Source organism: Hylobates moloch, unplaced genomic scaffold (assembly GCF_009828535.3).
Source record: "Hylobates moloch isolate HMO894 unplaced genomic scaffold, HMol_V3 SCAFFOLD_1, whole genome shotgun sequence".
NCBI classification, from domain to species: Eukaryota; Metazoa; Chordata; class Mammalia; order Primates; family Hylobatidae; genus Hylobates; species Hylobates moloch.
In genome coordinates this window covers 73,824,741-73,840,644 of record NW_026652276.1, presented here as the reverse complement: position 1 = coordinate 73,840,644, position 15,904 = coordinate 73,824,741, and the positions used below count along the sequence as shown (strand labels likewise).

Sequence of the window (15,904 nt, the reverse complement as noted above, 5' to 3'; positions counted from 1 at the left end):
TGATGGTTTGCAGTTTCATCCATGTCCCTACAAAGGACATGAACTCATCATTTTTTATGGCTGCATAGTATTCCATGGTGTATATGTGCCACATTTTCTTAATCCAGTCTATCGTTGTTGGACATTTGGGTTGGTTCCAAGTCTTTGCTATTGTGAATAGTGCCGCAACAAACATACGTGTGCATGTGTCTTTATAGCAGCATGATTTATAGTCCTTTGGGTATATACCCAGTAATGGGATGGCTGGGTCGAATGGTATTTCTAGTTCTAGATCCCTGAGGAATCGCCACACTGACTTCCACAATGGTTGAACTAGTTTACAGTCCCACCAACAGTGTAAAAGTGTTCCTATTTCTCCACATCCTCTCCAGCACCTGTTGTTTCCTGACTTTTTAATGATGGCCATTCTAACTGGTGTGAGATGGTATCTCATTGTGGTTTTGATTTGCATTTCTCTGATGGCCAGTGATGATGAGCATTTTTGCATGTGTTTTTTGGCTGCATAAATGTCTTAATTTGAGAAGTGTCTGTTCATGTCCTTCACCCACTTTTTGATGGGGTTGTTTGTCTTTTTCTTGTAAATTTGTTTGAGTTCATTGTAGATTCTGGATATTAGCCCTTTGTCAGATGAGTAGGTTGCGAAAATTTTCTCCCATTTTGTAGGTTGCCTGTTCACTCAGACTTCTAATTAAGTTTGAGTGAAGACCATGTTTGATTTTTTTCCCCCTTGTCTCTGATAATTAACATAGGCAAAGCTACTGAAGTAAAGGTCAATATCAAGCAGGGAACATAGAAGGAGCCCTTGATAATGGCTGTGAATATGTCCAGAAACAATATGGCAGAATAGCAGGAGGTTGAGGACACAAGTAAAGCATGTGTCCAGGCCAGTCTGTTTTGAATAAGGCTTTGACATCAGTCTTCAGTCTGAAGACCAATGAGAAATCACAGTCTCTCTCCTTAATTGCAGTTATAGAAAATGCAGGAAAACATTTCAACCTAAAATGTTCTTTTAGCCATGACTGCGTCTATGTGTGCACTAATCACTTTCAGCAGCTGCAAATATAAGGATGGAAGTTTTCCACCCTGCATTGATAAAATCCAAATCGGCAATTTGTTTAAAAATGGTTATTTGGACCAGATTCAGTGCCTACTCAAAGAAATGTGTTGGGTAAGGAGAATGTGAGTAACACATAAAATAATGATTACATGGCCTTTATTAAAGGTATTTTATTATGTATAATGCATTCTGAAGCAGAAATGTAAAAGGTGACATCCATTATTCATTCTTTTTTCATATTCATACAGATAGGACTATAATGAAAATTGGTCTTCTGCCATGGGCATAACTGAGTCCTTCAGTAATAAAACAAATGTTTTCTAGGACCAGGTGATTTATATGCAAAAAACATCTTTACAAAGCAAATTTTGTCTAAAAAACAAGGCTCTTGTTTTTAAAGGAGCCGTGCTGTATTGGCAAGGCCATTGGGTTGTTTATTGACGTTGTATCAGATACATCTCAGGAAACTTAATTATAAAATGGTACTAATCCTCCATAGGTGTTTTAATCAATTTATATTTATTCATTTTAAAATTAAATAGAGAAAAACCCTTGTGCTCTTTCAGTGAGCCAAGAGCAATCATTCAGAGCTGAACAATAGAAAATGTGGAAATTATTGTTCTTTTTAGGTATTCAGCTGGTTAAACTTTGAAATCTGTGTATTAAGCATAGCAAATATAAACTCAGTGAATTTCTGAATTGAGCAGTGTGTGTTTTCATTTGATTATGTTTAGGAAACAGTTTAAAATATTAGTTGAAAGGTAAGCTCTACTTTAATGGATCCATTGTTTTGAAGTAGTTATTATCTGGTAGAACACTATACTCCACATGATGGAACCTAGTAAGTGACAGCTTGGAGAGAACAGATTTTATCTTTCAGTGGAAAATGTTATCAGTGCAATTTTTATTGTATGTCTAAGGCATTTTGGTATTGTCTAATTATTTAAGAAAACTTAGGTACTAACTGCAAAGACATCAGAATTTCAGAAGTAGGTAAAACTGGTAAGTTGCACCTGTACATAATCACTTATTAAACTCAGAGTATGGTCATCATTTCTCTTCTGCCAGTGAGCTGAGAACTAGATGTAAATGTGAGTCGAGAGGAAGGAATATAGTGGTAGATTCTTAGGCCACTGTGTTCTCAATGCTCAGTTCTGCCATGGGCAGTCAGAATTAACTGTTGGAAGACGCATGATTCCCCTGACAGTGGAATCTACCATCAATGTGTCATGCTATTTGGAGACTAGGTTAATTGAAAATAAGAGAAATCGTTGCACTTCATTTCTTAAATTATCTGACCTCATTTAGGAAACTAATATACTGTTTATCCTAGCAGTAAATCAATATGTATGGTTGTCCATAAATGTTAGGCACTTTCCAGAGTAGAAAATAACTTCTGGACATGTTCACTAAGCTGTAGACAGAATCATTTAAGCAATTAAAGTTGTTGAAGTTGACTTTTCAAACCCCAACCTGTAGTGACATCACCTGCTACTCAGCTGCTAAATAAAGAGGGTGCACGTGTGGGCTCTCCCACACTCGCTCCTTGCCACATATACACAAATATGAAATTAGTAAAGACTTAAAATATTATTTAATCACTGTGGCTATGAAGCCTAGAATTATAGAATTGACAGCATAAAAATAACCTGATCCAGTCTCTTAATTGTATAGACAGCCAGACTCAGTGGCTCATGCCTGTAATCCTAGCACTTCGAGAGGCTGAGGCAGGTGGATCACTTGAGGTCAGGTGTTCGAGACCAGTCTGGCCAAGATGGTGAAACCCCGTCTCTACAGAAAATACAAAAATTAGCTGGGCATGGTGGTGCACACCTGTAATCTCAGCTACTTGGGTGGCTGAGGCACAAGAATGGCTTGAACCCAGGAGGCGGAGGTTGCAGTGAGCTGAGATCCCATCATTGTACTCTAGCCTGAGTGACAGAGTGAGACTCTGTCTCAAAAAAAAAAAAAAAAACTATATAGGAAATTACCCCTACCAAAAATGACAAAATTAAGAGTTGGATTACAAATTGGCTCTTATGAAATAGGTGTTCCATAATTGTTCAAGAAACCTACATTTTTCAGGAGTCTGGTCCTGTCAATATGACCCTGGTTTTAACATTCTTGCACTTATGTTTAAAATAGAAGTTGCCTTAACCACAGACAAACCAAACAAAAAAATAATAACTGAACTGAATTGGAGAATAGAAATTAGAGACAGAGGCCTCTCTGAGTTGTGGAAAGGTTGATAGGTGAGGGTCCAGGATAGGTAAGTGGGGGTCCAGAGGAAAGTGGCTCTGTCACCCAGTGAATCAGGAACCAAGGCAGGAGCCATGAGAGCTAAAGGGTTACAGAGGAAAAGTACAAGGCAGTTCAGAAAGAGACACCACTATGGCCTCCTCCTTCCCCTTGGGTAGAAGATTAAGTCGAATTCACAAGGAACTGAGAAGTCTACCTAATCTAGTTTCTGTTGCCTTTGTAAACCAGACGTTCAGCTTGGCTGAACATCCACCAACCTTAGCACTGTCACCCACACTGATTCTCAGAACAAACAAGAATAGTCCCAAGGGAATGTTGTACGAAGGAGTTTATGAAGACACCTGTAAGAATAAAAACCTAGCCCTGTTTCATTTTCATGACTACGAGTAGTATTAGAGAGTACTTAAAAGTGCTTTGTACCTATTCCAATGTGATAGATAAAATTAAGTCCTTACAACCCCAGAAATAGTTTTATTCTTGACCCTTAACTTCCCAATTTATATCTGAATACAAATGCTACGTAGAACAGTTACATATCAGGGATTAAATAATAGAGTGATTACTTTGTATTCAACAAAGTTAAAATATCTTTTTAAAATAGTGGTAACAGATAAGAAGAAGCTACTAATTTTTAAAATCTGCAATGTTGCTGCTCTGGCTTCTACACGTCTCTCCTTCTTACTTGACTCCAGCCACACTCACCTCCTCACAATTCCTTGAACACATCAGGATAGAAAGAGTGTGATGGATAATACCTTTGCCTTGGTTGTTTTCTCTGGCTTGAATATTTTCTCCCCATCTATCTGTAAGACTAGCTTCCTCATCATCTTTAAGTCACCTTCTTAGAGAAGCCTGCCCTGGCCTAGCCCCTCTGTGTACCATTATAATCTATCTCCCCCAGCAACCAGGACTCCTCACCCTTCTTACCATGATTGCTTCTTTTTCCCCCATAGCACATTTTTACCTTCTACTGTAAGAGATCATTTACTTATATTTTTTGTCTGTTCTCCGCTACTAGAATATAGATGTTCCACAAGGGCAAAAGTATTTGTCTAGTTTGCTTACTTATTCATCCTCAAAGCCTAGAACTGTCTAGAGCATAGTAAATGCTCAATCACTATTTTTAATGAATAAATGACCATATGAATATTGACTTTTCAAGATAAAAATTTAGGTTTACTCCCCTAGATTTAACCTACATGTTGCACTTTTTCATAATCACGATCTGCTCATATGTCAGTTTTCGGATATGCTTTTCATTTTCTTGCTGTCTCCTCTAGGGAGAGAGAGATTCAAATAAATCTACCCTAGATGAACGGTCTATGGGGAATAGTCCTTTTCCTCCAGAGACTTCAAATAGAGCAACATTAGGGTCAGTCTTGGCATTTAAGTCTCAAAGAAATTCAGACTTACTCTGAGAGAGATACATGGATTAGATATAAGTGTGAGTAAAAGAGAGACTATATTTCTAAGCAATAGAAATTCCATATCAAAACAAACCATGTCCAGGAGATAATGACCATCTGAAAAAAACAGTGAAAAAAACAATCTTCACCGAGGCCAAGATGAGGTTCCCTTGAAGCCGACCAAAATAAGGATGGTCAATTTACTGTTATTTCTGCAAAGTAGATTTTTTTCTAATGTCTGTGGACAGATAATGATTAAAATTCACGGCTTCAATCCCCACCAGTATGTAGTATACCTAACAAGCATGCATATGTACCCCCCTGAATCTAACATAAAACAATTTTTAAAAATGCAGAGCTTGTTTGTGTAGGTCCTATCAGAAAAGCCAACATGGTAGGATTCTTATTTTAGTATCCCAACATGCATATTCTGGGAGAAGGATGCTAACACTGAGATGAACATTCCAAGAAATCTGAGATAACAGAAAACAGTCACCCCCATCTTAATCCATTTGGGCTGCTGTGGCAAAATACTGTAGATTCGGAGTCCTGTAAACAACAGAAATTGATTTCTTATAGTTCCAGAGGCTGGGAAGTCCAAGATCAAGGCTCTGGCAGATTTGGTATCTGATGAGGGCCCATTTCCTGATTCATAGATCGTGCCTTCTAGCTGTGTCTTCATATGGTGGAAGGGGCAAAGCAGCTCTCTGGGGTCCCTTTTACAAGGGCACTAATCCTATTCGTGAGGGTTCTGGCCTCATGCCCTAATTACCTCCCAAATGCCCCATCTCCTAATATCTCCTTGAGCATTAAGATTTTAACATGAATTTGGTGGGCACACAAATATTTAGACCACAGCACCACCTTAAACCTTGCTATGTGGCTTATCAACCCTTCCATAGGCAGTGGACTGCCTGGGCTTGGAGCCATACGATGCCCTTTTCCTCTGACCTTAACCTACTGTCCCTTCATAGATGCCACACTCTGGTCAAAGATACAGCCAATACCTTCCGAAGCCCCAATCATTAGTCAGAGAAGTGGTCCAGTTAAACCTGTACAGTTGCCCCAAAGATCTTCCTAAAGTTCAAATGCAAGTAGTGCCCTTCTTTTCTTGAAATTATGTAGTGATTTCTCCCATAGCTTCAAATTACTTGGCTTGGTACAAAGCACTCTTTGTGATATGGTCTTTGTCCTGGCATTGATTGCATTCTTAGTAGTCACTGATGTCCTCTTATCTCCTGTGGCCCTAAAGAAGTGCTTTGCCCTTTTTGCCATATGATGACACAGCTAGAAGTCACCATCTATGAACCAGGAAGTCAGCCCTCTCCAGATACCAAATCTGCCAAAGCCTTGATCTTGGGCTTCCACTGATCTCCTATGTGTCTCTCCCAACACGTGATGGACTCCTGGAAGATAAGAGTTATACCTTATTCATACCTTATTCATCCTCAGTGCTAGGCTTGTGGAGGTTCTCAGTAAAGACTGGTTCAGTGGCTGAATGGCTAAATGGAAATGTGATGTTGCTAAACTCTAATATGGATGTTTTTTCTTTCCTCAAGGACTTTGGCATTATGTTCCTGCACCACCTTGTATCTATATTCTTGATTACCTTTTCATATGTCAATAATATGGCCCGAGTAGGAACGCTGGTCCTTTGTCTTCATGATTCAGCTGATGCTCTTCTGGAGGTAAAAGTTTTCTTTCATCTTTAAGAATACAAAATCCAAAATTTAGGAAGTCCCCAATCTCATCAGCTCTTCAATGTTATGCTAGATGGTGCTTGGGTACAATAGTAAATAACTACATTGAAACTGCGGAGTGTTTCTTTGTAGGTTAAGCTGGTGAAAATGAGATTTTAAATTAGTATGTAAACTTTTATACAAAAAAAAAGTTGTTAATAAAATGCTGAAAACCTTTACTATTCTATACTTAAGAAATGAATGATTTTACAAAGGAAAATCATTATTTGATTAGGTTTTGTTTTGTGTGTTATAACTTTTACCGTGATTTATTGGGAAATTTTGTAAAACTCAGTTTAGTTACTAATGGAAGCTATACATCCCAGTAAAATTAAGTAGGGGTCATCATTTTTATTGCCAATACACATTTACCTAAGGTTTTTACGGTGAAAGGGGCATATGAATTGCAAATTTTATATAGAAACTATGTTTTCTATGTATGTAAGTATAAGGAATATCTGTGGAAATATTGGTTACATATGAATTGGTTACTATTATTTAGAATTCTTAAAGTGGTAAAATAAATAAATATGTTCCAGCATATTTCAAAAGGTAAAATCTCAAGGAAAATTGTGATGTGATATTTACTTTTAACTATGGCTCCTGTGAAGAGTCATACTCAATAATGTTAATAATTAAAGTCTTTGCATTTTATATTAAGAAATTAATATAACTGGTCAGAATTACCTTATAAGAGTGCAAAGCGTATGTAGAAATGGTTCTTACAATCTGATCTGAATTCTGATTTTTTTTTCCTTTAGGCCCACCGTTTTGCTTTAAGTGCTTTGTTTTGCCACCTTTGAAACATTTACTGTACTGTGAATGTAGACTAGACATGCCCTCAAATAATGACCTGTTATTGCAATATAAGCAGAATTCTATGCTATAAAATTTGAATCTACTATAAAGGCAATTAAGGTTTGAGGTGTATACAGCACTTTGTTAAAAACTCTGGTCCTTTAATGTTATGAAACAGAAAAATAGACCTAATGGGCTAGGTAAGTCCAACGATAATTTGTTGCTGTGATTTTTAAGTGATTCAAGCTAACCTCTATTCAACATATTTTTTAATAGGAGAAATATAATTAGTATAAGGGCAATCCCCTGGAAATGAGTTATCATTTGGTTAAATCTTAAGTTTGCTTGAATGTAGAAATTCATGCTGCAACCTAAGGCTGTACAATCAATCCTATACAATGAGGCAACTTCATTGCCTGTGGAAATGGCTGGCATGATGCTTGGTAGTGCCATGATTCAGAAAATTTCTAATCAAGTTCCACTTGTATCCAGAAAAAAAAATTCAGAAATCTCAGTCATGTGGCTTAAAAATAAATGTTCTTCATCACCTGGATTCTCTTTAACATTATAAAATAAATAACACTTAAGAGTATTCAATTAATGAGATAGGTCACCTGTCAGCTCCTCAACATGTTATCTTATGGCCTAGACATTTCTGAAAAGTTTGTGTTTAAAGCTTATTTATTGAATACTGGTGAAAAAATATAAAAGAAAAATTTCATGATTTACCTAGCCAGAAGAAGGTAGAAGGTACCTTTTAACATAATTTATGGTGTTACACCTGAAGTGTTTATGAAATTAAAAGCTTATAATCCTAACTTCCACCCAGTTAATAGATATTTCCCCTTAGGAATACATTCCTCTCATAGCTTTGTGCTTTATTTAAAGCTTTTAAATTATAGCTTCTGTGGATAATGTCAACAATCTTTTCAAATCTGACTCAGTAAATTTAAGTTTCCAAGAAGTGGAAAATAATGTTATAAATTCAGAAGGCATCATCAATTTATACCCCTGTGTGTAGGTGCTGTGAATTCTATGCAAAAATGTAAAAAGAGATGATTAAGCAAAATTATGTTTTCAGTCTCACCTGTTTTTAGAATCATCTGTAAAAAAGTAGATGGTAGAGAAAGGGATGTGATTTCTTCCCTAGGCTAATTTATAATATAAAAAGTCTTCACTTAAATCACTGTCATAAATTATGAGAGTACTTTTCACAGACCCTTTGAACATTAGTGGCTTTCATCTAAAAATGACCCATTCATGTAACTTTGAAAATTCTACCTAAATGGATTAGTTGAAATGACATGATCTAGACGCTTTCTACATTTCTAAGTTCATGAGAATAAGCCAGAAAAGCATCTCCCCAGAGTACTCCTTGTGCCTGTTTAAAGAAAACCTGTAATTTTAAGGAGAAAGAAAGAAAAATGCAGAAAAGTTCCGTATATTCTATATAAAGTTTGTGGCCTCAGCATTTGAGATCATAAAAAGGTTTAAAGGATTGTTGAGCACTTCTGTTTGAACTGTTATGCCAGATTTCTGTTTTGGTGTCTCTGGCTTGCTAATATCATCTATGATGCAAGAATTTCTTATTTTTTCTCTGTTTTTCTGAAATCAACCATACAAATGAATTTTTCAGGTTGCTGAATATTTGATTAAATCTGTAACAGTCAGGAATTCTACTTACGGCTAATGCTGCCTTTCACTCAACTTATGGGTAATTTATAAATACTGATGCATGATATATGACATTTTAGTCACAGGCAATTTTATGCATCTGGTAAGGTATATCTTATAGGAGACTCATGCATATTGAAAGAAACTTTTTATTATCAGTTTAACTACATTAATACATCACATTCCTTTCTTTCATAGGCTGCCAAAATGGCAAATTATGCCAAGTTTCAGAAAATGTGTGATCTCCTGTTTGTTATGTTTGCCGTGGTTTTTATCACCACACGACTGGGTATATTTCCTCTCTGGTGAGTATGCCAGTATTCTTCCTGATAGAGCCACCCTTTCCAAATAAGCTTTCTGAACCATTTTCCTTTTGAATTTTACCATAAGTATTTAGAGGTTTAAATATATTGGCGGGTGGGGGAATACCTCAAGAAACAGCTTGATTTCTTCTTCCAGAAGAGAGTTGCACTCTTTACTAATGATTTCCCAAGGATAGTTGGAAAAGGATGTGGCTTGCATGGATTCTGAAGCCACAGAAAGCCATCTGTCATAGAAGGCATTAGTCTAGAATATGACTGAAGAACCTCAGCCATGAAGGTTGGAATTAAGAAAGAAACTGTGGTGTTGCAAACAAGTATATGACAGGAATCTCCTGTACCAGGGGTTCACAGAGGGTTGTCCCTGGACTAGCGGCAGCAGCATCACCTAAGAACCTGTTAGAAATGCACATTCTTGGCCCCACCCCAGGCCTACTGAGTGAGAAACTCTAGAGATGAGTCCTGGCAATGTGTTTTAATAAGCCTTCCTGACGATTCTGCTGCATGTTAAAGTTTGAAAACCACTATCCTAGATAATTCTTTTCATTAGCTGTATACCATTCTAACCAAATAGAGTCTTTGAATTATATCCAAAGTCTCTTCCAGCTTTGTGTTACTTGGCAAATATGCCTTTCATGTTTCTTCCAACTTACTGAAGAAAAATGTTGACCAAGAGGGATTCCTGGTCTACCCCTGAAGAATTTCTTTAGGTTGACCTCAGTCCCCCAAACACCAATCTTCCTGTATGATTTTTCTCCTCATTACTAAGCCTTCTAACTGTTAGATCATCATGCCTGCTATTTCCCCACCTTGTTTAAGGTATATAAAAGAGCTTTGTCAAAGGTCTTAAGGAATTCAGGATTTACTCTGTTGAGTCACTCTCTGCACAGATAGAGGCAGAGTCAGAAGAAGAATGTGAAGTCAGATTTTAGAAAACCTTTGCTGACTCCTGGGTCTTCATTCTAAGTACTTGCCCCCATCTGTGTGATTATCCATCTACAACAGTAAGCTTACCAGTCTAGAATATCCGTTCTTTGCCTTTTCCATATTGTTTAGGTGTGGACTTTAAAATTCCAATGAGCTGCCATTTTTTGTGTGTATTTAGTGAAAATTTACTGGGCATTTGCTGCGTTACCAGCACTGAGATGGTACTGGTAATGCTGATAATTCAGTTAGACATAGGGCTGCCCTTGGGGCATTTGCAGTTGAATTCCTACAGGTCCTTTTAATATTCTGGTTTATAATTTGGGATATGGGGTTGGGGAGGCCAGAGATTATAAATTTTTTTTCCATACATTTACTGGACATAGGTAATATAGATGGATTATCAATATTTAAATAGTTTTGTTGCATTTACTAAGGAGCTCTGTTGGCTAAATTATACATTATGGCAAATAGAGTGTGTGTGAGAAATAGTGACTCACCTGTAGAGGGTAAGGTGTAATAGAGGTAGCTCAGACTTTAGTTTTAAGAAGCATTTCATAGACCTATTTCTCCTTCAAAGACTGTGCTTTAGGTAGAAGAAACAAAATTATTTCCCCTGCCCTATATTCCTTTTTGTTTTCAACCCATTTCTTTGGATTCACCAACAATACCTTCCAGGTTCCTCTTGACTATATTTGAATTCATCATGAGTCATCAGAATATTGGTAATTGATGGGTTTAGTAACACTTGGCTTATTCTCTGTTATATCAGCAATCCATGGTCCTCAAAGACAGCATACACCATGATTAGCCTTTTAAGAACCATGCACTGCTCCTCCAGACTTCTTTTCCAGTCACAATACATCCTTCTAGAACAACCCTGTCCAACAGAAATATAATACAGGCTTTATAGTAATACAATATTTTCTAGTAGCCATACTAAAAGTTCTTTTTTTTTTAAAGATGAAAGGTGATATCCATTTAAATAACACATTTAACTCAGTATATTCAAAATAGCATTTTTTTTTTTTTTTTTTTTAAGACAGAGTCTTGCCCTGTCGCCCAGGCTGGAGTGCAGTGGCGTGATCTCGGCTCACTGCAATCTCTGCCTCCCAGGTTCAAGTGATTCTTCGGCTTCAAGTAGCTGAGACTACAGCACGCACCACCACGCCTGGTCTAATTTTTTTTTTTTTTTTTTTTTGGTGGAGATGGGGTTTCACCATGTTGGCCAGGCTGGTCTCAAACTCCCGACCTCAAGTGATCCACCTGCTTCGGCCTCCCAAAGTGCTGGGATTACAGGCATGAGCCACCGTGCCTGGTCCAAGATACTATTTTAACATATCAACACATTAATATTAAAATGTTTTGAGTATCTACAGTCATTTAATTTATATTAAATCTTTGAAATTCAATGTATATTTCACATTACCACACATCTAGATTTAGTTTAACTACATTTCAAGTGCTCAGTAGCCACACGTGGCTAGCTTATTGGACAGTGCAGTTCCAGAAAAGAACAACTATCACAGTCTTTTACAGTGACCAGATTTGACACATTTTCTGGGGTCCGAGTGTCTTGATTGACATTCTTAAGTCTGCTGTTTGCTGCGTCCGTACGAGTCAGAATAGTATACTAGTTAGCTGGGACGTTTGGACCAGTGTGAGTGGGTTCAAATCCTGCCTCCACTGCTTAACACCTTTGTGCTAAAGTTTCCTCATCTCTTAAATAGGAATGATGATGATGCCCACTCACAGCATTGTAAATATTAAGTGATTTTATGTCTCTATAGAGCTAAGAAACATGTCAGGTTCATAGTAATTGCTACGTAAGTATTGGCTTGTTAAGTGAGATTATTTAACATGAAAAGAGAGACCTCTTAGGAAATGAGTAAGAAAAAAAGAACAATAACTCAACAGAAGTATTTGGAGTGGCTCTGAATAGGTACAGTTCAGAAAAATATAAATGACAAAATTATAGAAAGATTTAACCTCACCATAAGCAAACTGTAGCTTCCGGAAATACAGTCATGTACCATATAGATACACTTCATGGCCAGTGAAGGACCGCATATATGACAGTGATCCTACAAGATTATAATGGACCTAAAAAGTTCCTATGACAACATCATAGCACAATGCATTCATTACTGATGTATTTGTGTTGATGCTGCTGTAAACAAACCTATTGCACTGCCATTCACTCCTCATTCTTCCCTCCTGCTATCCCCTGGCAACCACTAACCTGCTTGCTGTCTCTGTGAACTTACATTTTGTGGTCGTTTTATATAAATGGTTTCATGCAATATGTGATCTTTTGTAACTGAGTTCTTTCAGCTTCCTGATGTTTTCAAGGTTTATCCATGTTGTAGCATGTATCAGTACTTCATTCTTTCTTATTGGTGAATAATATTTTATTGTATGGATATACCACATTTTATTTATCCATTCCTCAGGTGACAGACTTCAGGATTGTTTCCATTGTTTGGCTATTGTGAATAATGCTGCTATTAATGTTTGTATACAAGCTGTTGTGTGAACACACATTTTCAATTTTCATAGGCATATGCTTAGGAATGGAATTGCTGGATTACATTGTAACTCTTTTTGAAGAACATTTGGTAGTGTTTTTAAAAAAAAAAATGGGATCTTGCTCTGTTGGCCAGACTGGGCTGCAGTGGTGCCATCATAGCTCATTGCAGCCTTGAACTCCTGGGCTCAAGTGATTCTCCTGCCTCAGTTTCTCGAGTAGCTAGGACTACAGGTACATGCCACAGTACCCAGCTGATTTATTTATTTATTTGTAGAGACAGGGTCTCACTACATTGCTTAGGCTAGTCTTGAACTCCTGGTCTCAAGCGATCCTCCAGCCTAGGCTTCTCAAAGTGCTGGTATTACAGGTATGAGCCAATGCACCCAGCCCACCAAACTCTTTTACAAAGTTGCAGCACCATTTTACATCTGACCAGCAATGTATCAGAGTTCTACTTTCTCTACTTCCTTGCCAACACTTAACTATTTTTTGTATTGTATTCATTTTAGTGATTATTAAATGGTATCTTATTGTAGTTTTGATTTGCATTTCAAATTCTTTACCCGTCTGTAATTTGGTTATTTGTCTTTTTATTGTTGTAAAAGTTTATGTACAATTATATATCTGAATGATGAATATAATAATGTATATTATATATAAAGGACTTATCCGATATATAATTTGCAAATGTTTTCTCCCTTACTGAGGGTTGTCTTTCACTTCTTGATGATGTCCTTTGAAGCATAAAAGCTTTTAGATTTGATAAAGTTTGTCTATTTTTTCTTTTGTCACTTGTGTTTTTGATGTCATAAGAAACCATTGTCAAATCCAAGGTCATGAAGATTTACTCCTATTTTTTTTTTCCTAAGAGTTTTCTAGTTTTAACTCTTCCATTTAGGCCTATGCTGTGTTTTGGGGTGATTTTTGTGTATGGTGGAAGGTAGGTATCCAAGTTCATTCTTGTGTGTGTGGATATTCAGTCATCCCCACACCATTTCTTGATTGGCTATTGCTTTCATTATGATCATCTTCAGCACATAACTCTAACAAAGCGAACTTGTGTTTGTCACATTCCTCATTTACTGCCCTTTACTGGCTTTCATTCATTTCCACCTCTTGGAATCACACTATTATTTTATCTGTGGCCTGTTCCTAGGTTGACTCATTCGTCCTGCCTGGGAACTCTTCATCCTGTCTAATAAGCCAGGAGGTGAGGCACGTTTGCACAGCCCTTTCCCCTTCTCTCCAAGCTGGGATGCTGTCCAAGGGAGTGTTGATTATTTCTGTCCAGAGGACATCTGGGATGCAACCCTCCCACACACAGGTCACCAAAACTGATCTCTCCACTGTTCCTTCCTGATGATATCACTGTCCTCTGTGGCCTCCCTGTGTAGATGGTTCCAGCCAATGCCTGGCCTTGCTGTTCCTAGGACATGGCTTACCCCAGAAAGTACAATTTTTATATCCACTCTGTGCTGCTGTTGGCCCTGCTGACCTGTTTAATGACCCTATTTTGGAGGGGAGGATAAAGAAAGTGGCAACTCCTCTTCTTGCCCATCACTACACTGCCCACAGCCTCACCACAGAATCCCTTGCTTTGCTTTTTCTTGTTCACAATCTTTCCAGGATTGAGAGATAAGTAGAATATGATGGGGGAAGAGACCTTTGTTGTCAAGTAATTCAGCTACCACATGAATAATTCCAGTGGAAGGAAACCCTACACCTCTAAAGACAGTCCCTTCCAGTTGCACACAGTGGCCGTTATTAGAGAGTTCTGCCCCAGGCTGTCACAGTTTACCTCCCAATACTTTCTGCCTTTTTGTCCTAGTTCTGACCTTGGAACGATATGCAGTGGCTAATTCCTGTTCTGTACCTCAGCCCAGCAAGTATTCAAAAAACAAAAAAAAATCCAAAAATTCTTACTCCCCGCCTTTCCTATTATCTTCATCAAGATAAACATTGTAAATTCCTTCAGTCACATTTTTCTCTGGCTTTCATGGTTGTCTTTTCTGATTCTGAATTTTATTGTATCAAATCATCTGGGAACATTACATCAGTTCTTCAAAATGTAGTTTTCTCTACCATTTATCTTAATAATACCTTGTTATTTTGAATCAGTACTTGTATGATTATGTCATATAATGACTGTGAAATAATCTCGTTAATACTGTTATGGGTTTCCTCCAGGTACGCGTGATGGTAATCGTTGTAGAAGCATCATCTTCTCACATTTTACTAACATATGAAACTCTGAAATTGTAACTTCATAATATGACCATCCTAGAAGCCATGATGATGTGTCTGTATTTCGTCTTCTGTGTAACAACATTCTTCTTCTGTAATTACATATCTTTTTGCTAAAACCTGAGCAAACATGTGGATAGGTTTACTATATCAAGAGTCTTACTGCTTTACCAGTTTTATCAAATAATCAAATATTTAGTGGGTCTCTCAGGATTTATCTGGTCGGAATTCTTTCCTAACACATCCTTAAATAATTTGATTGTTCCTTTATTAAATGACATCTGTAGAATCAGGTAGTTTCACTGTTGATACAATTAACAACAGACTTTCATATCAATATCTTTTTCAAATACATACTTATTTTTCCCAGATGGTGCTCTATATAGTCAAGATCAAATTTTAGCCAAGTCTTTATTTATCATATACTTTTAAAGATTTGGGTTTGTAGTCAGTATTCAAAAGCTTCAATGATATATATTGGATACGTGTTGCACTACTATTATCAAACGAGCAATCACTGGTGCCCCACCTACTTGCCATCACTCAAAGTGTTAAAAGTTTAAATATTTTCTCTTGTATTTAAATTTCTGGAAAGTCATGTCTAGTTAGCTCTTCTCAACTCAAAAATCTAGCACTGTAGCCTTTACTTTGTAGTCACACAGTCAATGATCTGATCCTTTTTGAGAGTAAATCTACCCATCATTGTAAGCTGTTACAATTTTCATTGATCTGCATCTCTCTCTCTTATAGTCCACTTATGTGTAATCTCTACATTCCTAACAATTTCCCATAAAAGCTGTGGTTTTAATATGGCATAGATTGTACTCAAACTCATTATAACATCCATCAACAGTGCCTTACAGTGGCTACTCAGTAAGTATTTGTTAAGTGAATTAGGTACTCTATAATTATAAATGGCCTCATGTCCATTTTCTTAGTTGATTTCCTTAAAT

The 15,904-nt window shown here is 37.1% G+C and overlaps 1 protein-coding gene across 2 annotated transcripts in view; it reads left to right on the top strand.

Annotated features, from left to right (window-relative positions):
- CERS6 (ceramide synthase 6) overlaps positions 1-15,904 on the top strand; it is a 325,638-nt gene that overhangs the window by 261,632 nt on the left and 48,102 nt on the right. For both annotated transcript variants that reach the window (XM_032755472.2, XM_032755471.2), the window contains exons 7-8: positions 6,282-6,410; positions 9,132-9,238. In XM_032755472.2, coding sequence (XP_032611363.1) covers positions 6,282-6,410; positions 9,132-9,238 — 236 coding nt within the window. The remainder of the gene's footprint in view (positions 1-6,281; positions 6,411-9,131; positions 9,239-15,904) is intronic.